A 27,680-nucleotide genomic window follows, 5' to 3' on the forward strand; every position below is an offset into this window, starting at 1 on the left:
TGAGTGGCCAGATTATTATGCTCTCTGAACGCATAATAATCTGGCCACTCAGTTCCGAACACATAATAATCTGGCCACTCAGTATAAATATATTTTAGAGGCCTGGATGCATGAAATCGTGCATGGGTGGGGTCCCGCCAGCCTGGAGAGGGGGAGGGGACATTGGCGGTTGGCCGGCTTGCTGGTTGAGGGGACAATTTTCATATTAGCCTTTTATTATATAGCATATACACTGATCGGCCAGATGATTATGCTTTCAGAGGTCATCATAATCTGGCCACTCAGTATATATTCTGAGTCCCAGTCTCCAATTTGGGCTTTCATCAAATTTCAGTACTGGCTCAATTGACACAAGTTTTACAAATGAGAAACCCCTGCTGTGAGAGCTGGGAGGAGATCCTAAGGGCCTAGTGGTGATCCCATGTCATGCCACTCCCAGCACTCCCTTCAGTTCCTTTGGAGTGGGGCTGACTTCCACTTTGGACAAGTCATGTGACATGTCTAAGTCAGCTCAGTTTCCTCTGAGGGAAACCAGAACAGTGCCCAATACAAATAAATGCTTGGCAAACTTTCACTGAATGAATGAGATCCCAGAGGTGGGCAAGAAGCAGAAAGTGGAGCTCTGGGATCTGTGTGAGAGGAGAGTGGGTTACTCTTAGCTGGTCTCAGAAAAGCTTGTTGGGCCCTGAGTGGGACTTCCTGGGAATGGAGTCCCATCCTTTGCTGTCACCCAAGTCTTCTGGCAATGGATTTAGGTTTTCTTTTTCTCAGGCAGAAGGTGGAATGTGGGAGACAGGGTGATAACAATTTACCCCCCCCCCCCCCGAAATCCCTGATGCCATCAGAGGACCCCTCTGCCTGACATAACACATACCAGGCTAATTTGTTTTTAAATATATTTTTAATTTATTTTTATTGATTTCGGAGAGGAAGGGAGAGGGAGATAGAAACATCAATGATGAGAGGGAATCATTGATTGGCTGCCTCCTGCACGCCCCCTACTATGGGTTGAGCCCACAACCCAGGTATGTGCCCTGACTGGGAATTGAACCATGACCTCCTGGTTCATAGGTTGACACTCAACCACTGTGCCATGCCAACTGGGCCATACCAGGATAATTCTAACCTCTAGGCCTTTCTACTGGCAGGACTCTCCTCTGTTTTTTTTTATCCTTTCATTCTCATCTATGTGTCCTTCCTCAGTCTGACCTGACTGACCCCTTGTGGGGTCTCTGACTTTACCACACTCCTCATCCAAGTCGCCTCTCCTTTCCTCCATTTCTGTCCAGTGCTGACCCCTCCTCCACCACCTCCACTCTGCCTCCAGCTTTTTTTGGCTGCTGTCTCTTCCTCCTCCTCCTCCCTCCTTCACTGACGCTGAGTAATCAGACCTGGCTGTCCTGGTTTCCGGAAATACCCATGTGTGGGCAGTGGCTCAGCACTGAACCAGGATAGATGGATGGGTGGATGGATGGATGGGGGCTTCTAGGCAGCCCTAGTCTTCAAGTGAAGAGACATCAAACTCCAAGAGTGTGGTCCATGCCTGTCTCCCCCTGCGGAAGGGAGGGCAGGAGGTTTATTAAGCAGTGGGATGGGGTGGGATTTAGAGGGCATGGACACAGGCCATCTCATCTCCCAGGTCCTCTTCATCGAAGCGGGAGAGGATGGACTCCTCGTCACTATACAGTGAGCTGGTTCTCTGTGCCAGCAGGTCACTGGCAGCACTGTCCATCTCGTCCAGTGTCAGGCGACACGCATCTGCGATCTCCTGCTTGGCCAGGGCCACAAAGCGCGGGTCTCGGGCAAAGAGGTCCAGGCCCTCAGAGATGAGCACCTGGGGCCACAGATAGGATCAGAGTTGACAGAAGGCACAGCATGGAGTTGAAGCAGCATGCACAGAGAGGGCAAGTGTGGATAAGCGATGCACCCTTGAGGATATGCAGGGAAGTCAGCGGGGGACAGTGGGACACACATTATGCTGAGTAGATGTCGCAGAGCAAAGGGGGAGCTACATGCAAGCCCAGAGACCGGGGACCCTTTTCCCCTTATTCCCAAGCTCCCTCCTCCTCTTGTTCTCCCCCATCCCTCTTGCCCATGCCCCTGCTGAACTCACAGCCTCCACCAGGCTATCAGCACTGCCCCTCTTGCTGTGACTGGGGACTGAGTGGGTTCCAGGCACTTGCAGACAGGCGAAGGTGCAAAGCGGACCGCCGGATTTGCTGAGGTATCTCTCCCCTGCTGTACCCTCCTCCACCAAGAACAGTGGGGCATACAGGAGCCGACCCCTCTGAGGAGGGGTTGCCCAGGAACCCTGGACCAGAATAAACATCAGAGGGACAGTGATGGATGGGTGGAGTATGAGGGTATAGGACTCATTTCTGTGCCTACCTCTTACCCCTAAGCACAACTGTGGTCACACTGAATGTGTGTAAATTACCCGTGAGCTCATTTAAAGGCACAGAAGACCTGAGTTTAAGGCTCAGCTCTGACACTTAATAGCTGTGTGATCTTGGATAAGCCTCTCTGGGCCTCAGTTTCCTCATCTGTAAACTGGGACTAATAACAGTACCCACCTCATAGGTAAAGTGAGAATGTGTGAGTTCATACAGTATGTGCCTTGTTCTTCAGAAGCTCTTGACATGTAGCGTGTCTGATAAATTCAACCCAGGCTGCCCAGCTGGTGTGGCTCAGTGGTTGAGTGTTGACCCATGAACCAGGAGGTCAGGGCACCCAGGTTGCAGGCTCAATCCCCAGTAGGGGGTGTGGAGGAGACAGCTGATCAATGTTCCTCATTGATGTTTCTCTCTCTCTCTTTCTCTTTCTCTCTCTCTCTCTCTCTCTCTCTCTCTCTCTCCCTTCCTCCCTCCCTTCCTCTCTAAAATAAATAAAAACACATTAACAAATGTTAACCTAGGCTGCCCCCACCTCACCTCACCTGTGCCCTGCTGGGCCCTGAGTTTCGCCCACGATGATAGGTGCCTGGGATGGGTAAATCCTCACAACTTCCCTGGCGCCGCAGACACTGGATAGTGAAGGAGGGCTTCCGACCTGGGGGTGAGGATGGTAGGTGGTAGGGGGAGGTAGGAGGATCTGTCAGTGCTTCCCCACCCTTCTGCCCTGCTGGCCCATGGGGGCCCTATGACCCACTCACACTCTCACCTGCCGGTGTTGGGGGCAGCAGACGGCGGCGAGGAGCGTAGTGGCCATCCACGTATCTCTGGGGTCTGTGAGGTGGCAAAAGGATGGGACATGAGGGAGTCCTGGCCTGCTCATCTGAGTAGGAGCCCCTGAATGGGAAGAAGGGAGGGCCAGGCGTGAGCTCAGGCCTGGGCATGGGGTGCTATCATTCCTTCCCCCCAAACATGGGCTCATCCTACTTGTTGTGGCCAGAATACTGGCCCGGGACTTCCTCTTCCTCATACTGTTTCTCCTGCCCTTCAGGTCCCTTGGGCTGAAAACTTCCTTCTTCCGGAATGGTGAAGATGAGAGCCCCAGAACCTCTCCTGGGGAAAGTGAGGCAAGTTAGGCAGATCAGATCCCCAAATACCCGTATGTGGTCCTGGGCCCCTGGTTCCCTCTCCCTTACAGAAACACTGGGCTTCTAATTTTTTTTAATTGGGGGAAAATAAAATTAACATAACATAAAATTAACCTGTTATTTAAAAGTGAACATAGGCTTTCTTTTAAGAGACATTTTTCTCATTGGAAAGACCCAACATTTCAAAAAATAAAATAAAATCAAAGTTGGCCTGTTAAAGAGACAACTTCAAATAAGAATTGAGGGGGGGGGGGGTTGCCGAAACCGGTTTGGCTCAATGGATAGAGCGTCGGCCTGCGGACTGAAAGGTCCCAGGTTCAATCCGGTCAACGGCATGTACCTTGGTTGCGAGCACATCCCCAGTAGGGGGGGTGCAAGAGGCAGCTGATCGATGATTCTCTCTCATCGATGTTTCTCTCTATCTCTCTCTCTTCCTCTCTGTAAAAAAAATAAATAAATCAATAAAAAAAAAAGAATTGGGAGGGTGCTGGGGTGTAAAAGCTAGGAGTGACCTTATTTCATCCTTCCACTATCTTTATGAAGTAAGGTGCTATTATCCCCCTTTCACTGGTGAGGAAATTGAGGACTGTGAAAACTAAGTGAGTAGCCCAAGGTCACTTAGCAAATGGCAGCTACAGGATTTGAACTTAAACCCATTTAGTCCCACATCATGTGCTTTTTGCATTAAACCTTAAATATATATATATATATATATATATATATATATATATATATATATATAATTGATTTTTTTTTACAGAGAGGAAAAGAGAGATAGAAAGTTAGAAACATCGATGAGAGAATCACCGATCAGCTGCCTCTTGCACACCCCCTACTGAGGATGTGCCGCAACCAAGGTACATACTCTTGACCGGATTGAACCTGGGACCTTCCAGTCTGCAGGCTGATGCTCTATCCACTGAGCCAAACCGGTTTCGGCTGCATTAAACCTTTTCATTGCCTTTCTCACATGAATCTTATTATCCTTTATTCCCACCTGAGCCCTTGAAACCCTCTCATCTTCCCCAAATTTCCATTAGAAGGCCTTACTCCTGTGCCCCCTGAGTTATCCCCATACAGTGGCTAGTCCGTGTCTTCCCTCCCAATCTTCCCCCCAGACTCCTGACCACCATACCTGTGAGCATGGGATCCAGCCTGGGGCACACTGGACTGTCTGGAGTTGGGAGCCCCCATATCATCATCGCTGGGCCCAAGGGAGAGTGAATCTGGCAGTTTGTCCCCAGTCGGCAGAGACACAGAAATCAGGGAGCTCTTACGGGATGGGGGCTGGGAGCCCATTGGAGCCTGTGGGAGTCACAAGACAGTGTTGCATGCATGTTATATGTTATATCTAAGTCACTTGGTCATATGGAGTGTCTCTAGTGAGCACCCCAGGGACTGACTGTATCAGGGTCTTGGCCTCCAACAGTGGATGGTGGTTACCAAATAAACACTTGTCTATTGCCAGGGTGGGTGGGTGGATGCAGGCTTCTCCTTAGAGGCAGTGTGGGAGTTCCTCAGGGGATTGAGGGGTACTTTACAATCCTGGGGGAGTGGAAACTTGTTGTCCTCACTTGGTATGTTTCATCTTCCTCCTCCTCTCTACCCTGTCCCTCTTCCTCTTCCTCTTCATCTATGTCACAGGTGAGGGCCTGTCGGATCTCAGGAACCAAGTCCTGTAGGCTCCGCAGACCAGCCTGTGAGGGTGGAAAAATGGGGAAGTGGGATAGCTCAGAGTCTAAACTCCCTGCTTCCCATGTAGGAGTGTGGGGTGGGGGAAGGAGTCCCCTCAACCACCTCTGACCCTCTGTGGGTCCTAGGACCTCAGTTTCCAAATCTGTGGCATGGGCTCCATGAAATCAAGAGAGCAGTTAACCTCTGACACAGTGCTCCCACATACCCCCACCCACTCAGGCCCACTCTGAAGACCTGAAGGACATAGAAGGTGCTTGGCGGGGGCTCAGTCCCAAGTAGCCCCTTTTCTTTCCTTCGCCGGAATTTGCGGAAATAGTCCTGGATCAGAAACGTGGCATAGAATTTGCCCACGGTGACCTCTTCCTCTGGGGGCAAGGGAGAGGAGGCAAGGTCACATAGGGGTCCTCTGTTCCTCCCACCCTGCCCACAGCAGAATTTCCCCCTCCCCCAGCCAGCGCTGGTGAGCAATCATCTGACATTCGGAGGCTGGATCAAGAATTGGGGTGAGGATAGCTCACCGTCAGCAGGGGGGATGACTTCATCCAGCAGCTTCTGCTTCATCCGCTTCCAGATCTTTTTGATGACAATCCGAAGCTCCTGATTGGCTTGCTCCAGGTTCCCTGCTCCAGGAGAGGATGGGGGAGGGGGGCGGGCATGAGCCAATAGGAAGAGTCCTTCACAGCCACTCCCTCACTGTTGGAGGGGCTTCGCAAGCTTCTACTGAAGTCATGCACCACCGCCCCTATTGGCCAGGTGGGGAAATGGGCCTGGGAGAAAACAGTCACCTATTCTGAGGTTCAGAACTAGGAGTGGGACCCAGCACTCAGTTTGCTCCCTGCAACCTCCCCAGGGATCCTTCCACTCCTGTCTCCCATCCCCCCACACACCTTCTGTCTTGATCTTCAAGGATGTCCGAACCAGGGCAAAGAGCGTGGCGTTGAATGTCACTGTCCCATCTGAGTTGAGGGGCATGTTCATTGCCACAAGTCTCTGTGCACACCAGGGACACAAAACCCACTTTGGGCAAATGCCTGAGATGCAGGCCTGAATGTCCAGGGACAGAAACCTTTGAAGATGCAACCAAACACCCCCTCCTCACCCAAGGCAAAGTTTCCGCCCACCCTTGCCAGATGGTGGACAGCTCTCTCAGAGGCAAGGCGGGGGTGGGCAGGTGCACAGACCTTGCAGGCCACTCGGTGTGGGCACAGCTTCCCAAATCCCAGAGGTGGCTGGATGCGTCTCAGCAGGGCAACCACATCCAGGTGCTTGATGCGGCCCCTTGGGCAGGTGGGAGTGGGTGGGAGGCACCACTGGATTGGAGATACCCCTCTAATCCTTTCTCAAGGACCCACCAGCTCATTACTACATCTCCCCAACAACACCCCAGGGTCTGCCAGGGCAGAACTGAAGGGCAATCATTGTGGGGGAATGTAGGAGGGGGGGTCAGGAGACAGTGTCTGGGGACCCTGGGGCATCTACTGACCGGGTAATGGGAGGAGTAGGTTAGAGGTTCTGGGGCTAAGAGAGTGTGGGGCAGTGCTCTGTCCCCTGGGATGCCAGGTGTGGGGTTAGAGGTTAGAGGGCATACTTGGCCCCAGGATCATATTCAGACCAGATCCTCTTGAATTCATCCAGGTGATGGGGGCCCAGGATGGACCAATCTCTGGTTAAGTAATCAAAGTTGTCCATGATCACAGCCACAAAGAGATTTATAATCTGTGGGCCAGTGAGCGGGGGGTTAGATGAAGGGCAGAGTAGGAAGTATAGGGGGTTGGTGGGAGGCTGAGGTAAGATTATATGGTCGCTGGGTTACAAATCCCTGAACCAGGCCAGCCCTTTCACCTACTCTGAAGATCTGGGCTCCCCACCTCATTTGACATCCCCAGACCCTTCAGGGCCAGCCCCCATGGCAGTGGTGGTGGGTATGGGAAAAAGGTCCTCACCAGGAAGGCACAGAGCATGAAGAAGCTAATAAAATAGGCGATGGCAAAATTGCTACCACAGGTAAACTCCTCGCCAGGGCTGAAGTCAGACTCAGGGTCACATCGATTCCCGGGAAGGGTGGCAAGCATTATCTCCTGCCATGCCTCCCCAGTGGCACACCTGGGGGATCACATGGGGGTGTCATCCTAGAGGGAAGGCTCTGAAGTCATGGCAAATGGTATTATGGGGACTGGAAAGGTTAGGGGATGACCCACCTCCTGCCAGGGGCTACATTTGGCACAAATAGCATTTCTAAATTTAAAAAGCTGACATGCCATGTTTATGATGGTCATATTCACATTTTACAGATAGGACACTGAGGCCAAAGAAGGGGATACATCTTACAGCCAGTAAAAGGATGGGTGAGGTTAGAGTATTCTCAAATACTCAGGTCACAGCCAGAAAAGGTCCCAGGCAACATGGAACTCTACGCTGCCCTGTTATTTCCACAGCTCAGGCAGTCTGGGACCCAAAAGGGCATGCTGGGGACTGAGGTGGCAGAGGGAGGAGTAGATGTCACCTGAACAGAAGCAGTACAGCCTGTGGAAAAGTCTGAAAGTTGTTGTTTCGGTTGATCTGTGTGCCATCCTGAAGGGCCACCTTGCCAAACATCTGTGGGCACACAGGGGCTGTGTCAGAGGGGTGAACCCATGCCACCCATTTCACAACTCCTAATACCCAAAGGGTCCTTACAACCCTGACAAGCAGGCACTGCTGATTCCATTTCACTGACATGTGGACTGTCTCAGGGTCATCCAGTGTGTCTGTCTTTCCACCCACCAATCCCGATTTCAGGCTCTTCCTAATCAACCTCCCTCAGCAGAGAAGTGCCTGAGGTATGGTCCCCACTCACCTGCATTCCAATGACTGCATAAATGAAGAATATCATTGCGATGAGAAGAGCAACATAGGGCAAGGCCTATGGGGTGGAGAGGAAGATAGATACTCAGGTCCAGGCAGAGAACTATAATCCCTAGAATGCACTGCTCCCTCAAGCCTGGACCTGATGAGAGATGTGGTCCATCCCCCAAGTGCCCATGTGATGACTACCAGTGTATCCCAAATGTGGACACAGTATTAAATTCAATAGACTAAAGTCAGTGAAGCCAAGACATGCTGGGAATTGAGAGCCTAGAAAAGAGAGAAAACTGAAAATGGGAAGTTGCAGGAGGGTGTGGCACACTAGGAGATATAGTTCTGAGGGTGGTAAAATAGCAGGCTGAGAGGTAAGGCTGGGGTAAGGGGTGGTCAAAGGGATGGGGGGGTTACCTGGAAGGACTTGATGAATGTCCAGAGCAGTGTGCGGATCCCTTCACCCTTACTGAGAAGCTTGACCAATCGCATGACTCGGAAGAGGCGAAAGAAGGTGATGGAAATGCGGGAACTGTCCTCAGAGCTCTGGGGTTGGGAGTGTGGTGGGTATGCTCAGTCCACATTTTCCCCAGCCACCTCCCTGCTTCAAGCTTGGGCCCTCCCAGCCCCTAAGTCTGTAAGAAGTCAGGTCCCAGGATGGTCAGGGAGCATTTATAAAGTCTCTTAAGGTAAAAAGGAAGAGAGGGTGGGTGGGGGGAAAAGCAAAGAGTCCCTGTTGATGAGGGGGGCTACCTCGCCAAGATGGCCACCATTCTGGAGGGAGGTATGGTCAATACAGAGGAGATAAAGGAGATGATGTGATCACAGGTCCAAGTGAACAAGGGGATAAATGATTGAACAGTTATAGGGGATAATGGATGGTACAGTCATTATGCAAGGTCCAATGGGGAAGGTTATATGTTAGTGGATCAAGATGGTTGTGGGAAAAGTTGGTAATGGGGGTGAAGGAGAGGAGAGGGTACAGGACATTACGGAGGAGAGATTTTGGAGCCAATGGAGGAAATGATGGAGCCAGTTGTTTTATGGAGATGATGGATATGAGAGAACCCATGGGGAGACCCATTGGAGAAGCCAAGCCAATGATGGAGGTATGGAAGCAGCAGCATTGTCAATAGATGTAACAGTAACATATAATACCGAATGGAGGAGATTATGAAGCCAACCATGCAGTCAACGGTAATGACAGAGACGTGAAAGACCCAGCATTGGAGATTATGGAGTCATTGAAGAAATCAGAAGAAATGATGGAGCCAATGGAGATGGATGTAGAAACAATGAAGGAAATAATAGAAATAACAAAGTCATGTTAGGTGATGGTGGGTCCAGAATATGGGCTGCAAATGACATGAGGGAGATGGTGGAGGGGGATTTTGGCTGAATCTAACAGGGACTCAGAAGGGATAGAACTAGAATGAGGAGCACTGAGTCTCCATGAATGGGGTGGATGGGAGTGTGTCATCTCCTCTACCCATTTGAAAGAAAGCCCTGGGGTTGAGGTGAGGAAAGATTAGCAGGGGGAGAGTGGGTTAGTGGAGAGGCCAGTACTCACATTGACTTCAGTGACAGCAATGTCCACTATGCTGCCCACCACAATAAGAGCGTCAAATGTGTTCCAGGCATCGGCAAAGTAATGCTGGAGGCAGGAGGAAAGCAGAACCCTGTCTTCTCATATTTATGAAGCTAGGGTAGGGGGCCAGTATGGTGGGGAAACTGGGGAGACAGAGCCCAGCTTAGACTACATGATGGCCCTGCATCTGGATCCCTCTCATTCCCTAGTCTCATGACTCCCTGGTTGCTGACCTCCTGAGAGCACTGCAATGAGCACCACCCCCAAGGAATTCACCCACTTCAGGTGGGGCATACCTTAGGTTTGAAGGCGATGATTTTGAGCACCATCTCAACAGTAAAGAGGCCAGTGAAGACCATGTTGAGGATGTCCATGGCATAGTTGAAGGGAGCAGTCTGCTCATAGTGCTGGAGGGGAAAGTCAGGTGTGAGGATAGCACCTGAAGCAGAGAACCCCCCACCCCTAGTCAAATGTTCTCTGGCTAGGAGTGAGGGGAGTCTGAGGATGTGGTATAGCACAATGAGTTGGCCTAACCCCTCACATTATCTACCTCCATTATGAATATGTAGCAAATATTTTTATAACAAGTCCCTGTCAGTTGGGGGTTTTGTTACTTGCAGCCTAAAGCATGCCTAATAGTTCCCAAGGGATTGTGTAGACAGGATAGGGTTTCTGGCAGGGGTCAGGGTGGGGAGCTCAGACCTGCATGGCTAGAGCAACCGTGTTGAGCAGGATGAGCAGAAACATGAGGTACTCAAAGGCAGCAGAATTCACAGTGGCCCACACACGATACTGATGCGGGTTCTTGGGGATGTAGCGGCGGAGTGGCTGGGCCTTGAGGGCGTACTCCACACACTGGCGCTGCATATGGGTGCAGGGCATGAGTGAGCAGTGAGGTCCCAAGGCAAAGAGGTATATTTGGGGGTTGATGGTTATGTATCAGGGGTCAGAGGTCACCTGGTTCTTGTCCAGTTCACAGTTTTGGTATTCCTGCTCCCCTTGGGCACGGAAGGTGATGATGACGAAGCCCACAAAGATGTTCATCATGAAGAATGCGATGATGATGATGTAGACAATAAAGAACACTGAAATCTCCACATGGTAATTATAGATGGGTCCCTGGTCTTCTGCATGTGCATCAATGGCCTTATATAGCAGCCTGTGGAGCCGGTGGAGGCAGGTGAGGGGATATACCAGTCCCCTCAGAACTTCCTCCAGACCAGTTATAATTAACACCTCAAAATCTCCTGCTTGGGACCCCCAAAGACCCCTAGATCCCTTGACCTAATCTCCTAGGACCTCCATAAATACTCTAAGAGACCTCCACTAGGCCTTCAAAGACTCCCAAATCCCTTAAGCTCCCACAGACACCCCAAATCCCCTTCTCCATCCACCGTAATCCCCATGCAGTTACCCAGAACTCCCCCACCAACCCCCAAATATTGCTAAATCCCATCAACTTGAATTCCCTTCTCCACCTCCCTAGTGATCTCCAACTGCTACCCTGAAGACTTGCACAACTCTCTGGAAACCCTTGAATCCCCCATTCCATCTCCTCTTAGACCCCCAACCAGTTTCCCCAGGCATCTACCTGGTCCCCCCTAAATCCTACCCAGTCCTCTCTAGACTTCTACCTAATCCCTCAGAGATCTCTACCCAATTCCTGGAGATCCCACCCACCCGGGTCCCCAAAACACCCCAGCAAGCTACTGGGGGATCCCCCATCCAGTCTTCTGATATGCCCACCAGTCCCCAGAAAACCCTATCCAGTCTCGAGAGACCTTGATCACACTTCAAGATACTCTCCCACCCATCCTTCAGCAGATTCCAAGCCAGTCCCCTAGATACTCCTTCCCTGTCCCTTGCTCATCCCTGGGGCCCTTCTCCTCACGCAGGCCAGCCTTCGAAGGTGGAGACAGTGAACAGAGCCATCATGGCTGAAAGGACATTGTCAAAGTTGAAATCGCTGTTGACCCAGAGCCGCTCCCGGACCAGGGGCCGTGACACATCTCCATCAGGATAGACCAGGAAGGAGCCCCTGTAGATGTTGTAGACAGTCTGAGTGGGTGAGGAGGGGTGGAAAGCTGTGGAAAGGGGACTGAGGTTTCCAGCATGGAGGCAGCAGGGCATCATGGTGGAACTGGATAGCATGGGTTCAAATCCTGCCCCTCCATTTACTGGCTGGGTGACCTTGGACATTTAACCTCTCTGTGCTTCAGTTTTCCCTCTCCATGAAATAAAAGTAAGAACAATGTATTTACTTTCTTGTTACACGTATAATTAAGTCAATAATGAGAATAGTGTATGGCACATAGTTGGCACCACATACAGGGTAGAGCAAAAGTAGGTTTAGAGTTGTGAGTGCATGAGATACAGAGTTCATTCTTGTAGTATTATTTATATTACAACTATAAACCTACTTTTGCCAATCTTTGTATGTTAGCTCTCAACACCATTATCATCATTATCATCACCATCCAGAAAAAGGTAATACAAATAATAGTCAACCTGCTCAGCACTAAGTTTATGCCAGGCATGGTACTAGGCTTTATATCTAGTAACTTTACATTGTAGTACACTCTCCATGTAATAACTCATTTACTCACAAAAAAATCAGTGAGGGTCACATTTTTAAAAATCCTCATTCTTCAGGTAAAGAAAATGGGATTCAGCAAGGTTAAGCAATGTAAGAAATTACAAGGTTAAGAAAAGTCTCATGGGATGATTTGAACCAGGAATTTTTTTTATTTCAAAGTCCATGCTTCTAACCTCTACCCTCTACAGGATGGAAGTTGAGGATTGAGTGGTGCTTGGGTGTCATGGTGTTTGGGGATGGCTGGGAGGTCCAGAATAAAATATAGGTAATTCTGGGAGGTGGAGAAGGGTTTGGGGAGGTACTGAGGAGCCTCTTAGAGTTTGGCGAGATCTGAGGGCCTTTGCAGTTCTTGGGACAATTCTGGTGGTGTATCTTGGAGGCTTGGGGAGTTCTGGGAGTCTCGATAATCTCTGAAATTCTTTGGAGGAAACTCTAAGGGTTTCAGGGGCCTAGGTGAGCTCAAGGGGCCTCTGCAGCCTTTGGGAAGGGTCCTGGGCCCAGTGAGGGCAGAGTCTTGGCTACTTACTTGCATTCTTTGGGGGTGTGTTTGGCCTCATCAGTGCAGCTGTAGAATTTCCCCTGTAGGGCGGATATTTGTCAAGCAGGTGAACCCTTCAACCCCACCTTGACTCATGCCTGGGCCTCCCTCTGGTGTTTCTTCCCACCTTGAAGAGCTGCACACCAATGCAGGCAAACATGAATTGCAGAAGTGTGGTTACGATCATGATGTTCCCGATGGTCCGGATGGCCACGAACACACACTGCACCACGTGCTGCAGGTACCCACAAATATGACCAATGGACAGTGCAGGCCACAGCAACCATGGGGCAGGGATTCTGGGCATGGATGGAGCTCAGGGACTTGGGTCAGGGACATGTTATTTTGAGTCAAGGATATGTGGTCAGGAACATGTGATTAAGGGGCAGTGATATGGGCCAGGGATGTGTGGGCACCAACCAGGAATAAGTGTTTACCAGACAGGTTATGTGGCCACATGCCAGGGACTCAGATCAGAAAAATGTGGTCATTGGTTAAGGAATATGGGTCTGGCCACGTGGCCAATGGTCAGTTACATGTGGTCATGCATTATGCATATGGTCAATCTGATAAGTGATTTTGGCCCCTGGGGCAAGGCCTGGATCCTGTGGACTTGGGTGGGTGGGGTGGGGTTACCTTGAGTCCTTTGGCCCGGTTGATGGCTCTAAGGGGCCGAAGTACTCGGAGTACCCGCAGAATCTTTACTACCGAGATTGCGCTGGAGCTGGGGAGGGGGCAGTCCTCAGGCCCTGGCTCAGGCCTTGCCTCAGCTCTGGAGGAATGGGGTAGGTGAAGGGTCACTTACTGGATGCCAAAAGAGATGAGGGACACACTGACCACCAGCAGATCCAACAAATTGAACCAACTACGGCAGAAGGAGCCTTTGTGCAGGAAGGCCCCAAACACCGTCATCTGGAGTTGGAGATAGAGATAATCAGGTTAGATAGATCCCAGATTTGGGAATAGAAGGGGTAGAAGGGGATGGAAACAGGAGAGGTGGGTTGTGGAGGTGGGTGGGAGTGGTTGGGGCAATTGGGGATGTGATTGGGGACCCATTAGTTACCTTTAGTAGAATCTCCACGGTGAAAATGGAGGTGAAGGCATAATCAAAGTACCCCAGAATCTGGGGGATGAGAAAGAGGGAAAGTGACTGAGTCATGGCTGTGGGATATCCTAGGTGTGTGTGTGTGTGTGTGTGTGTGTGTGTGTGCGCACACACACACACACACGCACATGTACCTCTCTATGTAAACATTGCTATCCCTCCCTCCTCCCTTCCCTCTCTTTCTTATGATCATTCAGAACTTCTCTACAAGGCAAAAGGCTTGGCCATCAGAAAGACTAGGGTTCAAATTTGTGCTTCTCTACCTCTACCCAGCTACATGGGTGCCCTTGGCCTGTTCAACCTCTTTGAGCACAGTTTCTTCTTCAACTGTATACTGATCTCCTCCCTGGAACTTCCACAGTGTGATGCATACACAGTAAGGCTGCCATTCTTGCCCTTCTCTTTCTGTCCATATAGGGGTCTTCTCCCTGTCTGCACACTGGCCTGGATAGTGCCCAGTAGGACATTCCTGGGAGTCCCCCCCAAAGGCTTACATGGTTGCGGAAGGAGTGGACTCGGATGGGGTCTTCAGCAGCCAAGGACACACTGCTGAGGATGATGAATACCAGAATAAGATTGGTGAAGACATGATGATGGATGAGGGTGTGGCAAGCCTTCCTCATTCTGGGGATGGGGAATGGGCTGTGGTCAGAAACCAGAGTTGATTGGGAGAGCCCAAGGGATGCAGCTCAGGCCTGTTGTATCAGGCTGTGTACACTGCCCCATTGAGCCTTGGCTGCCCCCTGGCCCTCTGCCTGCCCCAGCCCCTCCTGCCCCACTATTGCTCTCCGCCCCAGCACTCACGGGTTGGTTTGGCTGAGGAAGAAGAAGGCACTGCCCTCAGGGATGGGCACCACTTTCTCCTTGGGAACAACTTCCTGTAGGAGTTCCACACGTCCTGCACCCTCTTCTTCCTCCTCTTCTTCTTCCTCCTTTTCCTCTTCCTCCATGCCTGGCACCACAAGATCAGAAGAGAGGAAACTGAGAAAATGCATGTAAAGCAACTAGAACAGTGCTTGACACATGGTAAATTCTTCTCATTTCTTTGCTAGAATGCCAGCTCTTCAGAGAAGGGATTTTAGTTTGTTTTGTTTACTGTTGTGTCCCCAACACTTAGAACAGTGTCTGGGACACAGTAAGAGCTCAGTAAATGTGTGTTGAATGAACATTGCCATCCTTGCAGTCATATACATGCTATCCTATATAATAAAAACCTAATATGCAAATTGTCCCCTGAACCGGGACCTTGACCGATCGCTATGACATGTGATGACCACCAGGGGGCAGCTCAGAGCATGGTGGGTGCCAGTGATGTGGCGCTGGCAGCAGGTGGCAGTGGAGGCACTGCTGGCCCTGATGGGCCCCTATAAAAGTGTTACCTCAGTGGGATGGTGGAGTAGCTGAGTGGGCGGTGCTAGGACAAGGTGGGTGTGAGTGGGGCCTGATCACCCTGCTGATCACCCTATAGATGGCAACCAGGAGCGGTGGCAGGGGTTGGGGCCGCTGCCTAGCTCCCAGGCACTGAGGGAGCTGGGCAAGGCCCGATGACTCAGGGAGAGGGGGGCATGTGGGGCCCTGGGGGCCCAGGTGCTGCCCAGGGCCCAGAGGTCAGCTAGGACCTGCACTTTCAGGCAGACACTCACGCTTTAATCTCTGGCCAGACCTAGAGACTGCATCCATGCATGAATTTTGTGCACCAGGCCTCTAGTTATAAAATAAAGGCTCTGAGAAGTTCCTCAGTAAAACAAAACACCTGTTAATCTTCTTTAATCTCAATGTCCCAATGTTGATGGCCAAAAACCATGACCATTATTTTCAAGATGGTCTTGGGAAAGGCTGCTCCCTAAACGGGAGGGTCTCAGGGATCAAGAGCTCTGCCTGGGTGCTGTCCCTAGGATTCCACACATCCTCCACCTGTTCCTGGTCACTTGCCTGCTCCTTCATTCTTTGCACCCTCCTCTTTTTCATTCTCCCCACCAGGCACCTGGGGACAGTAAAATAGGGGCCATCAGTGGTAGGGGAGTCATCAGGAAATGGACATAGGGAGGCACGGAAGAGATGCAGTAATGAAGGATTGAATAGGCAGAGGTTGGGGGTTAAAAACTCAAACACACAGATAGGCATTGATGGTAGTATGAGGTGTAGACAGTGCCCAGGTTTCTAACTCACTAACGCTCCATTTTCCTGTGGGTGCTTCCCTTCAGTGCTCTTCTCCCTGTGTGAGAAAATGGGGGTGTGTGTGATTGCTAAGGATTGCAGCAGATGGGTGAGGATGAGGGAGGAACATTGCAGTCAGAACAGACCTTTCTTAGACCCCACAGAACTTGCCTACTTCCGCCCTCATCCCCGCAGTCTGTTCTTCTCACAGTAGCCAGAAGGATCCTGTTAAATCCTAAGTCTGGCACATCGCTCCTCTGCTCACACCCCTCCTGTGGTTCCCACTCAGAGCAAAAACCAAAGTCTTCACTGTGGCCCCAAACACCCTAAATCTGGCCTTGCTATTTCCCCCATTTGAGCTCACTTCCTACCACTCTCTCCTTTGTTCACTGGTCTCCCTGGTATTTTTTTGAATGTGCTAAGACTATCATCACATCAGGACCTTTGATTTGCTGTCCCCTTGCCTTGATCATTCTTCCCCCGAATATTTGAATGGCTCACTCCCTCAGTTTTTTCAGTTCTCTGTTCAACTGTCACTTCCATATAGAGACCTTCCTTGACTACCTAACCAAAATAGCAATCTTTATTTTTCTCTATTCTTTTATTTCACTCTTTTTCTTTGTTACATATTAACATATATTTAAAGTATATTATATATCCATTTTTATGTATTTTTCTTGCTTCCCCAACTCAAATGTCAGCTCATTGAAGGAGAGGATTCTGTCTACCTTGACCCCTGATATTTCCTCAGTATCTAGAACAGGACCTGGCACAAAGTAGGTGCTCAATACATGCATGTTGAATGAACGAGAACTGGCAGGTTGGATGGGGGGCTGGGGATTGCCAGGGTGACTGAGGCATTTGTGGGGAGTGGGGTGTGTGTGTGGATTCCCAGGCAGGGATCCAGGGGGAGACTGTGTTAGGGCTGGAGCCAGACATCACCTGCCCTTGTTCTTGGTAGTGCCTGCATCTCCACTGGCTAGGTTGTCCACAGCAATGGCAAGAAACACATTCAACAGGATGTCTGGGGTGAGCTCAGGCTACAAAGGATGGAGAAGCAGCCTGCTTGTGGACCACCCAGACCCCTCTATCCATCCCACCTTCCACCATCCAGCCCCCCCACCAAGGTTTTGAGGATACAGTTGCCGCAGATGAAGAGAATGATGAAATAGATGCACACCAGCATCCCTGGGAAGAAGGGGCCACCGTAAGCCATGATACCATCATACATGACCACGTTCCAGTCCTCACCTGTCAGGATCTGGGGGGTGGGGCGGGAATTCACCATGAAGCTCTTGGGACCCTCCCTGCACCCTAGGGTGCCCCTGACCCACCCCCATCCCATCATCTCCAGGCCCCACCTGAAAGACAGTGAGGAGGGCCTGGGGAAAGGTGTCGAAGGTGCTTCGCTTGGTGTGTGTCTGGTCAAAGTTGAACTTGCCCCCAAATAGCTGCATGCCAAGTAGGGAGAAGATGATGATAAAGAGGAAGAGGAGAAGCAGCAAGGATGCAATGGATTTCATTGAATTGAGCAGGGATGCCACCAAATTGCTTAGAGATGCCCAGTGCCTGCAGCAGAGATGGAGGGGGCAGGGTTGACATGTCCAGTGGTGAGTCAGGAATTCCAGCTTGAGGTTCATTGGGGTGGGCTGGGTTAAAATGGCCTTTGGTATCAGGGTCAGAAGTGATTTCGGAGCTGGGGTGAGGCAAAGATAAGAAGTGAGAGGAAGATTGAGATTGGGGTTAAGCGTTAGGGGAATAATGGGAGATGAGGTTAGGATGGAGGGTAAATGGAAATTGATGGAGCTAGAATTCGTTTTCAGGTTGGGACCAGGACTGGGGTTGGAGTTTGAAATTGCAGCTGGGGTCAATGTTGGGGTTAGGATTGGGGAGTGTTTGGAGTTGTAGATGACTGAGTTGGGGATAAGATTGGGGCTGGGAACAGGGCTGTGGTTGGAGATTAACTGATGGTTAGGAGCTAGGAATGGGGGGATTGTGGTTAGTGATGGGAATGAGGCTGTGAGTTAGGAATGAGGTTGGAGATGGGGTTGGATTGGGTGTTCGGGTTGTAAATGGGCTTGTGAATGATGAGTGGTTGGGAGTTGGGCTAGAGATGGTGTTGTAGTTGAGGGTTGGGATGGGGTTTGGGTTGGGCATGAGTATGGAGTTGAGTTCAGAGGCAGGGTTGAGGTTGAGGAAGAAGATGGAAATGGAGTAGACACCCTTCCCACAGAACTTGAATCTCCACAAAGGCAGGAACTGGTGTCCGCTTTGATTCCTGGTATTTCCCTAAGGCCTGGAATGGTGCCTGGTACACAGCAGGCACTCAATGGATATTTGCAAATTAGATGGTGAAATATATATATATATATATATATATATATATATATATATATATTATTATTATTATTATTATTATTATTGGGACTGGGGTGTGGGCTGTTGGGGCTGTGTTTATGGCTTCAGTCTCCTCTCCCCCCTCCCCAAACACATACCTGGTGACTTTAAAGATCCTGAGGAGGCGCACGCATCGGAGCACTGAGATGCCCAGGGACTGCATGGCGCCCACTTCCACCAGTGTGGTCTCCAGGATGCCCCCACAGACCACGAAGCAGTCAAAGCGGTTGAAGAAGGAGGAAACGTAGGCTGCGGGGCCCAGACCATACAGCTTGAGAAGCATCTCCGCCGTGAACAGACAGAGCAACACTTTGTTGGCATACTCTGTGGGGAAAGGGGGAGGGCTGGCCAGTTTCCATGGTGACATGTGAGGAGGAAGGGCCATGGGATGATCTGGGATAGCTGGTATCAGGCCAGGCACAGGCTGGGGGTGGGATTAGGGTTAGGAATTGGGGTGAATTTATAGGTCAGAGTGGATGAGGGGCTTAGAGTTGGGGTAAAGGGCAGAGTTGGGGTGGGGCATCAATCAGTCTCTGTGAGTCCAGAAAAGCTCCAATTCAAGGGTAGAGTTAGAGTCTGGGTTTTAATTAGGACTGGGGTTGGTTTGAAGTTTGGGGTTAGAAGAGTACTCAGTATTAAGGTTGGGGTTGAGATGAAAATGAATTCTTGTAAGAACTATCAGTTATAACGTGTTAGGCAATGTGCTAAGCACTTTCCACTTTAATTTAATCCTCCTACCCACCCCATAAAGTGAGTACTATAACCATCTCATTTTGTAGATGAGAAAATTGAAGCACAGAGGGGTTAACTTGTCCAGTGTGGTGTTAAGAGCCTGGACTCTGCCCTAGCCGGTTGCTTGCTCAATGGCTAGAGCGTTGGCCTGAAGACTGAAGTGTCCCAGGTTCAATTCCGGCCAAGGGCACATGCCTGGGTTACAGGCTCAATCCCCAGTAGGGGTGTGCACCAGGAAGCTGATCAATGATTCTCTCTCTTATCATTGATGTTTCTATCTCTCTCTCCCTCTCTCTTCCTCTCTGAAATCAATAATAATAATAAAGATGATGAACAAAAATAGATCCAGAGACAAATGGTAGGGGGCGGGAGGGGGGGGTTAGAGAGCACCAAAGGACTTGTATGCATGGATATTAGCATAACCAATGGACACAGATGCTGGGCCAGTGGTTGCTTGCCTGAGGTGGGAATGTCTGGGGGAGGGGGGGGAATGTCAACTGGGATAAAAGAAGACCTATGTAAGACTTTAGACTAGGGGTGTCGAACTCAATCAGAGAAGGGGCCAAAATCTAAAATCCAGCCTAAATCGTGGGCCGAATGGTTTACTGAACAGTCATAAACTGACAATGTCATAAACTGACAGCGGAGTGCAGTGATGACAGCGCGGTGCGGGCCACATTGTAAGGCCTGGCGGGCTGGATTTGGCCCGCGGGCCTTGTGTTTGACACATGTGCTTTAGACAATAATAATAATAAAAGAGCTACGGAAGTGTAGGCTACAAGTGAGATGGGACAGGTTAAGATTTCTGCATTTACTTGTGGGGAAGGCAGTGTTTGGGGGTCTGAGACACCTGAGGGATCCTGAATTGGAGCTCTTGGGATGAAGGGAATTGGAGGCTGGGGAAGAGGGCTGGCAGGCTGGGAGGCGCACCCTGGGTCTGAGTGAGCCACATGGGCTGCCCGTGGTGCTCTGAAGCGATGGTGAGCGTGTTGAGGAAGACAAGCAGCAGCACAGCCCAGTAGCAGGCATTGGACTTCACAGCTCGCCGGCAGCATGCCCGGAGACCCTGGTTGGCTCGACGGAGGCGGCGGCTGGGCAGAAAGGAGATCACCCATTGGCTGAGATCACCTACCTCAGCCTGCCCTGTGGGACTCAGGTAAGGATCACAGAGACATGGGGTCCAGGAGTCACATAACTTCCTCAACTTACCAGACCCTGGTTTTCATGATCTTGTTTCTGTAAAAGAGGTTGATGGGAGGTGAGTGTCATAAAGGGCTGAGGGGCAGTCAGTGGCTAGGATCAGAAGTCAGGGGCTGAGGTCAAGGTTGGAAACTAAAGTAAGCACTGGGGTCAGGGTTTGAACTGAGTTCTGGGCTGGGTCAGGGGTCAAGGGGTTGGGGCCCTCACAGGCAGCGTGTACAACTGGCCAGAGCCCCATCCTCCTCTTCCTCATCGCCTGGAGTCTCTGCCATGGAACCAGTGTCACTGGCTGGCAGGCTGGCTGTGGGCCGGGTGGGAACAGAGGTCAGCACATGAAGATCCCAAGTTTCCATCCTTGGCTTTCTGCTCCATCTACCCATCCTGCCCCTCCCCAACCAGGACGGACACCCACCATGGCTGCTGGTGGAGTGTGTGGAGCGGGTGGAGTGACTGAACCAGCGTAGATGTCCATGCCTCCTACTGGTCAGCTCTGCCAGTTGTGGTCCTGCAGAGGTAGGGAGGACAGTTGAGGACCATGGCCTGAGGCAGGGGAAGGGCTGTGTGTGTGGGAGGTGGGTTATTTGGAATCTGTTCTGAGTACAGTTGGGAGGTGGGTCTGAATCTAGATCTAGGTTCTGTATCCTAGGTCACATATGAGGGCTGGGCCTAGAGTTGTTGCAGGCGAGATCTGGGTCTCAGGAGGGCACCTCACATGGAGCAGGGAATGGGCCACATTGGGGTTGCCTACGGTGGCCAGCCCTGCCCTCTTCAGCCACAGAACCAAGGTTGCCATCAGCTGAGGGGTCTTCCATGTCCAGCTCCTCTGCCTGCATGATCCAGTCCAGGTAGCCCCGCAGGTCCTCCTCCAACTGCTGCTTCTCCCGCAGCTTCTGGAAGTCCCCCCGTGCTTTTGCCTTCTCCCTCTCCTTGGAGAACTCCCTGAGGGTGGAGGATAGAGGGTGAGGTGGAGGAACCACCCTGGCCCCCTCGCCTTCCCCATTCCAGCCACCCTGACACCCTTGCTGTTCTTTGAATATGCCAAGCACATCCGTGCTTTGGAGCCTTTGCACAGAATGTTCCCTCTGCTTGGGACACTTTCCTCAGAGAGCCACATGACTCATTCCCTCATCTCTTTTACATTTTTACTCAGTAATACCTTCTCAAGGAGGCCTGTCCTCACTGTCCCTATTTATAACTGGAAGATAGCCCCATTCCTATTTTTTTTTTTTTTGGCCATGCAAACATCTTCATTATCCACAATAATACATTAAAAAAGGCATAAGACCAATTAATGTACCTTCAACTGCAATTTTTGCAAATGTGCCATAAATCCAAAATGTACTGTAGAGTTGATCAAAATTGATATGCAAGTGTTTTTCCCTGTTCTACCAAATTGGCCAGATGCCTTCCGATTCCTATTTTTATTCTTCTTTCCTTTTCATAGGACATATTCCATATAAAACACTACGTATATGTTACTTATTGTATATGTTGCTATAGTCTGTCTTCCCCCTAACTCCCAAATGTAATATCTGGGAAGGCAGAGGTTTTTGTCTCTTGTTCCATTCCTAAAATGGTGCTTTGCACCCAGTAGATGCTCAATATTGACTGAATGGATGGTGGGGTATTTCAGATGGGTTTTGAAGGTTGCCTAGGAGTTTTCCAGGAAGAAAAAATGAGACAGAGTCTGAGGGGCAGGAGGAGGGGGGGGGGGGGGTGTCGAGGCTCCTCACCCGCTCAGGACGCCAAGTACAAGGTTGAGGACGAAGAAGGACCCAAAGATGACGAGACTCACAAAATACAGCCAGGGCAGCTCATACCCCATGGCATCCTGCATCTGGGGAGAGAGAGGACATGCTTCCCTCAGGGCATGCAGACATTCCTGCCTCAGAGCTCACAGAGAAAAGGCAGGTACAGCCTCTAAACTGTGTGCCCTCCTTCCACCTCACCCAGTAGAGCACATCCGTCCATCCTTCCATGGTGACACACTGGAAGACCGTCAGCATGGCGAAGAAGAAGTTGTCGAAGTTAGTGATGCCTCCGTTGGGCCCTGCCCAGCGCCCGCGGCACTCGGTCTGGTTCAGCGTGCACGCACGCCCAGAGCCTCCGGAGCCTGAAGACGCGCAGGGCGACGGGTCTTCCTCCGCTTCCATCTCTGCTGGAAGACAGGGGTCTGGGCTCTGAACCACACCCACCCGCACTCTCGGCCACCCTGTAGCTCCGCCCACCTAGGAAGGTCAACTAAGGGTCCAAGATCTTTCTAAATCAAGAACAACCCTTAGACCCTGACTCTGCCAGGTCAGGATTCTGAACCACTGGGAAGCTGAGTCCGAAGCCCAGGGATGTTGGGAGTGGGACTGTAAATCTTGGGGTAGAATTTTATAAATAAAACTGAGGTATCAATCTGGGGGCAGAGGCTTGTGAATTTTGGAGGGCTTCTTAAAAAGAGGGTGGGGGCCCGGGTGAAGGGCTTGAATATCTGGGACTAGTTGCGTAGGATGGAGTCTTAAGTGGCTAGAGGGTGGAGTCTTGTGATAGGGCAGAGCTATTAGCGAGTGAGCGATTGTGGGTAGGGCTTGTCTTTGGGGAGCCTGAGTCTGGGGGCGGAGTCTTGTGAATTGGGGTCTCCTTGAGAACAGGGTCTGGCCTAGGAGGCAGCGGAGGGACGCTTCCTGTCCCTGGAGGGGCTGGCTGGCTGACCAGATCCCAGGAAGTAGCACGTTTTGTGCATGCGTCCGAGGAACAGCTCGAGTCCAATGATGGCGTAAATAATGATGACGAAGAGCACGAGCAGAGCGATGTGCAGCAGCGGCACCAGCGCCTTCATGATGGAATTGAGCACTATGTGCAGGCCTGCGGGGAACCAGGGCTGGGTGAAGTAGGGGCGGGGCCCGTTAAGTCCTCCTGCCGCACCCCTTCCCTACCTTCAACCCCAGCAGGCGTTACACTCACTCGGGACCCCAGAAACCAGCCTCAGTGGCCTCAACACCCGAAATGCCCGCAGCGCCTTCACGTCGAAGCCCCCCGGCTTCCCTCCAGTGTGCGGAGCATCTCCAGGCCGCCCCGGGCCCTGCTCCAGCAGCACGCTGAACAACCTGAGGGGTGAGCAAGGTACGAGGCGAGGGCAGGTGTCAGGCTTTGGCACCCCTTCCCATCCCTCTCCTCTCCTGAGAAGAGCACAAGTCTCTGTAATCAGCAATGCACATAGGCTTAACATATTCCTGATTCTGGCTGCCCAATGGGAGCAATTGCAAGTATTGTAGTTGCTTCCCTGAGCCCTGGATTCAGCGGGCTTGGGATGGAAAGTTGAACTGGGGGGGAAGGGGAGGAGGGGTGTGCCCCGCAGATGCGCACCCAACCACGACGATGATGAAATCGAGAAGGTTCCAGCCATTGCGGATGTAGGCGCTGGGATGGAGCACCAGCCCATAGGCCACGATCTTGAGCACTGTCTCCACAGTGAAAATCACCAGAAATACGTACTCCACCTGCTCCTGAGGACGGAGCCGGAGATCCCGGATTAATTGGGTTGGGGGTTGATGGGGGTAGAGGTAGGGGGGAAGGGCATATCCGGGACAGAGGGTCGGACCGGGCAGAGGTGAGTCATCTGGATCAGAGAAGAGAGGGCCTGGCTGGAAGGCTTGAGGTGTCGTTCTATTGGGGCTGTATCTGACAGGGCGGGCATGGTGAAGCAAAACTCACTAGGTTGTGGTTGGCAGTGTTGGAGTCGTCTTCTGGGAAGGGAATGTAGACCCCCAGGGCCACGCAGTTGGCAAAGATGGTCAGCAGGATGAGGATGTCGAAGGGCCTCAGGTGGACACAGTCAAGGACCCAGGCAAAGCAGCCTTAGAACCCCAACATTCCCTTGGGGTCCTCCACACCCAATGCTCACCCTTGACCCCAAGGTGACTAGCCCTCACATTCCCAGCCCCTACCCTGACCAAGGCCTTGACTCTGACTCCCCTGAATGGCCATCTTAAACTCTTGCTGTGGTTTAGTCCTTGACTCTTGACTCCCTAGTGAATGACCTTCACTTTTCTCAAATTCCCCCAGAAACCAGTACTTGACCCCTGATCCATGCTAATCCTGACCCAAATCCCTCACTCTTAGTAATCTCATGACCTCACCCCCTGAAGCCTGCCCCTGGCTTTCCAGGATGCTTCCATTCCACGATGCTGATGCAGGACTGCCGCAGAGGGTTGGCCAGGGTGAGGCAGAAGAGCGCCCGGGGTGACCGCTGAACGCTGGCCACTGCCACCGTCTTGTGCTTACTGTGCTGAGTCCTTCGCTTAGGGGTTCCCAGGCCTGATGGCCCACTGATTTCACCTCCTGACTCTGGGGGTCCAGGGCACAGCCCCCATTCAGGACCAGGGCCTGCCCCATTGGCTGGACTGGGCTCTGGGGTGATGTCTAGGTGGAGAAATCAAGTCAGGAGGGACAGGTTATTAAGGGCAATCAAGTCTGAGGGAAGGAAAGAAGAACATGTAAAAGTAGGAAAAGCTAGGGGTACCTGAGGATTGGGGTGGTAAGAGTTGGTTTTGGAATTGATTGGGGCTAGAGGGGGAGTTTATAGAGGAGTGAAGGTGAGGTTACATTTCCAAGTGAAGTAGGGTTTGGTGTTAGACTTGGGATAGTTTAAATTGGCATGGGGTACCATTAAGTTTATAGCTGGAGGCAGATTTAGGGTAAATTCAAGTGGTGGGTTTTTGGGTTGGGTTTAAATACAGGTGGAGTGGAGTGTGCTTGAGATTTAGGGTTAGGACTGGGTATTTGAGTGACCTGGGATTAGAGTTAGGGTCAAGGTTGGAGCTGAAGTTAAGGATGGGATCTGAATTTTGCATTGGGGTTTTCAGCTAAGGTCATTCCCAATCCCCATGGCCTTGCTTAAGCCTCTGAGAGGCAGTAGATTGACCTGGTTAAGAGCCCCAGCTTTGGAGGAAAGAAGCTGAGTTTCAATCCTGACTTTACCACTTGATAGCTTCATGCGGCCTTGAGCAACTTACATAACCCCTCTGAGACTCAATTTCCTTATCTGTATAATGGGATGATAATAAGAGAACCTGTATTATAGGGTTGTTGTGAGGATTAAATTAGTTCAACATTTAGGAGATTGCCTGGCACACAATATTATTCCCATTTTGCAGGTGAGGAAATTGATGCAAAAAGAGGGGTTAAATGACTTGATGAAGTGGTTGAATTGGGAGTCAAATCCAGGTAGACTCTGGCAGCAAGCTCTCACAACTTACTACCACCATTGTGTGTGTTCTCTATTTCTATTTTCCCCCTTAAAAATGGATCTGCGCTCTTTCTGGAAAGCCAGAGAGCCACTTGCTAACAGCATTGACATCCAGGGGCTGGGGTTGAGGTTAGGTGACTTTAGAGCTCGTGGTAAGGTCGGTATCTGTGTTGGGGTTTGGACTCGAATGGGGATTTGCCCTCTGGTTGGTATGGTTTGTGTTAGGATTAACCCTGGGGCTGGCTGTGGAGTTGAAGATGGGTGGGCACTAGGATAGGGGTGAAAGCCAGGATTGGGGTTGGGTTTCAGCTGGTAACTATGGCTGTGGATGGGGAAGGGAGGCCGTAGAGAGCAGCGTCTGGGTCACGCTGAGCTTCATGGCTTAGTTGGAGGTAAGGCTGTGTTTGGGGTTGGCTGGGATGGGAACAGGATGATCCTGGTCACCTGGTGGTTCACCAGGGATGGGGTCCTGGTGGGCAGTGGGTGAGTCAGAGGGGCCAGGGGTAGAGCAGAGCCTAGGGTTGCTCAAAGGGTCTGCAGGGGTGGAAGGCTGCTCTCACCTTTCCCGCCTTCAGATGCCGACATCCTCCTTTCAAGGTTGAAGAGCCATCTGCAAACAGCCCTCCTCGTTCCCCCAGCTTTGGAGAGATTAAGGTCACTGGGCGGGGCCATAGCAGGGTTGGATTGGATGGAGGGTGAGCAGGGTCAAAGATGGGACATTTGTGGGCCAGAGCCTGGTAACAGAAAAGGCACTGATTAAAAAAAATATATTTAAAAAACATTTTTTATTGATTTCAGAGAAGAAGGGCGAGGGAGAGATAGAAACATCAGTGATGAGGGAGAATCATTGATCGGCTGCCTCCTGCAGGCCCCACAAGGAGGATGGAGCCCGCAACCCAGGCATGTGCCCTGACCAAGAATTGAACCTGGACCTCCAGGTTCATAGGTCGATGCTCAACCACTGAGCCACGCTAGCTGGGCTAAAAACATATTTTTACAAAATATATACCAGCACCAGTCAGAAATTAAAATAAAATGATATTTTCCAGCAGTATCTGAGATTTGAAGTGCATAAGAGTAGAACTAAAATAATATATGTGTGAGATCCCCATGCAAAAAAAAATTATCAAATATTATCAAGTGATTAAAGGGGACCAAAATAAATGGACATACTAGTATATATTAAATTAACGAATTGAAATAGTAAAAACTGGGAAGATGTCAATTCTTTTCAAAATGATCTAGAGATTTAATGCAGTCCCAAACAAAATCTCAAAAGTTTTTCCATGGAATTTGACAAGATGGCTCTAAAATGTATATTGGTTACAAAGGACCTGGAAAAGCCAAAATCCTTTGAATAAGTACAAGATCGGAGGAGGATTTGCCATATTATATATCAAGGCTTGTTATAAAGCTGCAGAAATTAAAAACAGAATAAAGTTCCAAACCTGAGTACTACATATATGTACCCATGCTTTATGACATACATGGCACTACTGAGCAATGAAGACAGTTGTGTTTTTTTTGCAAAGCAAACATCTTTAAAAAAAAAAAAAAAAAATATATATATATATATATATATATATATATATATATATATAGTGATTTTTTTACAGAGAGGAAGGGAGAGGGATAGAAAGCGAGAAACATCGATGAGAGAGAAACATCAATCAGCTGCCTCCTGCACACCCCCCACTGGGGATGTGCCCGCAACCAATGTATGTGCCCTTGATCAGAACCGAACCCGGGACCCTTCAGTCCGCAGGTTGACGCTCTATCCACTGAGCCAAACAGGTTTCGGCAAAGCAAACATCTTTTATTGAAGTACAGATCAGATGTGCCAGGACCGCATTAGGGTGATCTTTGTAATGAATGGTGGTTTTATAGATGTTTACTGCATCTATATACACTGGTTGAATTGTATACATATGTATAACATATTAAAGCATTTACTAAATGCATGGTTACTTCATAGCTACAATGTACATACTCTTTTCTTATTTTATTATGTGTCAGGTACATAGTACAACGTGCTTTACATGAATTAATTTTGTTTTAATCAA

At 50.4% G+C, this 27,680-nt stretch overlaps 1 protein-coding gene across 1 annotated transcript; it reads right to left on the bottom strand.

The window, feature by feature from the left end:
- Positions 1–1,603: 1,603 nt before the first annotated feature.
- Positions 1,604–26,202, bottom strand: CACNA1F (calcium voltage-gated channel subunit alpha1 F; the record flags this gene model as incomplete). Its single annotated transcript, XM_084870886.1, has 48 exons — positions 1,604–1,834; positions 2,114–2,311; positions 2,936–3,048; positions 3,160–3,287; positions 3,396–3,503; positions 4,674–4,843; positions 5,113–5,235; positions 5,468–5,598; positions 5,752–5,853; positions 6,121–6,223; positions 6,415–6,511; positions 6,822–6,949; positions 7,177–7,336; positions 7,737–7,828; positions 8,070–8,135; positions 8,486–8,614; positions 8,822–8,842; positions 9,639–9,722; positions 9,953–10,063; positions 10,359–10,517; positions 10,614–10,815; positions 11,548–11,694; positions 12,779–12,831; positions 12,918–13,025; positions 13,427–13,514; positions 13,596–13,702; positions 13,854–13,913; positions 14,390–14,519; positions 14,700–14,847; positions 15,828–15,879; positions 16,065–16,110; positions 16,995–17,076; positions 17,193–17,313; positions 17,414–17,621; positions 18,548–18,773; positions 20,112–20,272; positions 20,391–20,417; positions 20,589–20,682; positions 20,794–20,886; positions 21,130–21,320; positions 22,115–22,218; positions 22,331–22,536; positions 23,082–23,234; positions 23,334–23,476; positions 23,736–23,875; positions 24,084–24,189; positions 24,509–24,791; positions 26,178–26,202. The coding sequence occupies 48 exons, from the start codon at positions 26,200–26,202 to the stop codon at positions 1,604–1,606; spliced, it is 5,958 nt and encodes a 1,985-aa protein (XP_084727012.1).
- Between the last annotated feature and the right edge of the window lie 1,478 nt (positions 26,203–27,680).

The sequence above is a fragment of the Pipistrellus hanaki genome (genome assembly GCF_964339955.1).
Source record: "Pipistrellus hanaki genome assembly, chromosome: X".
Lineage (NCBI taxonomy): Eukaryota > Metazoa > Chordata > Mammalia > Chiroptera > Vespertilionidae > Pipistrellus > Pipistrellus hanaki.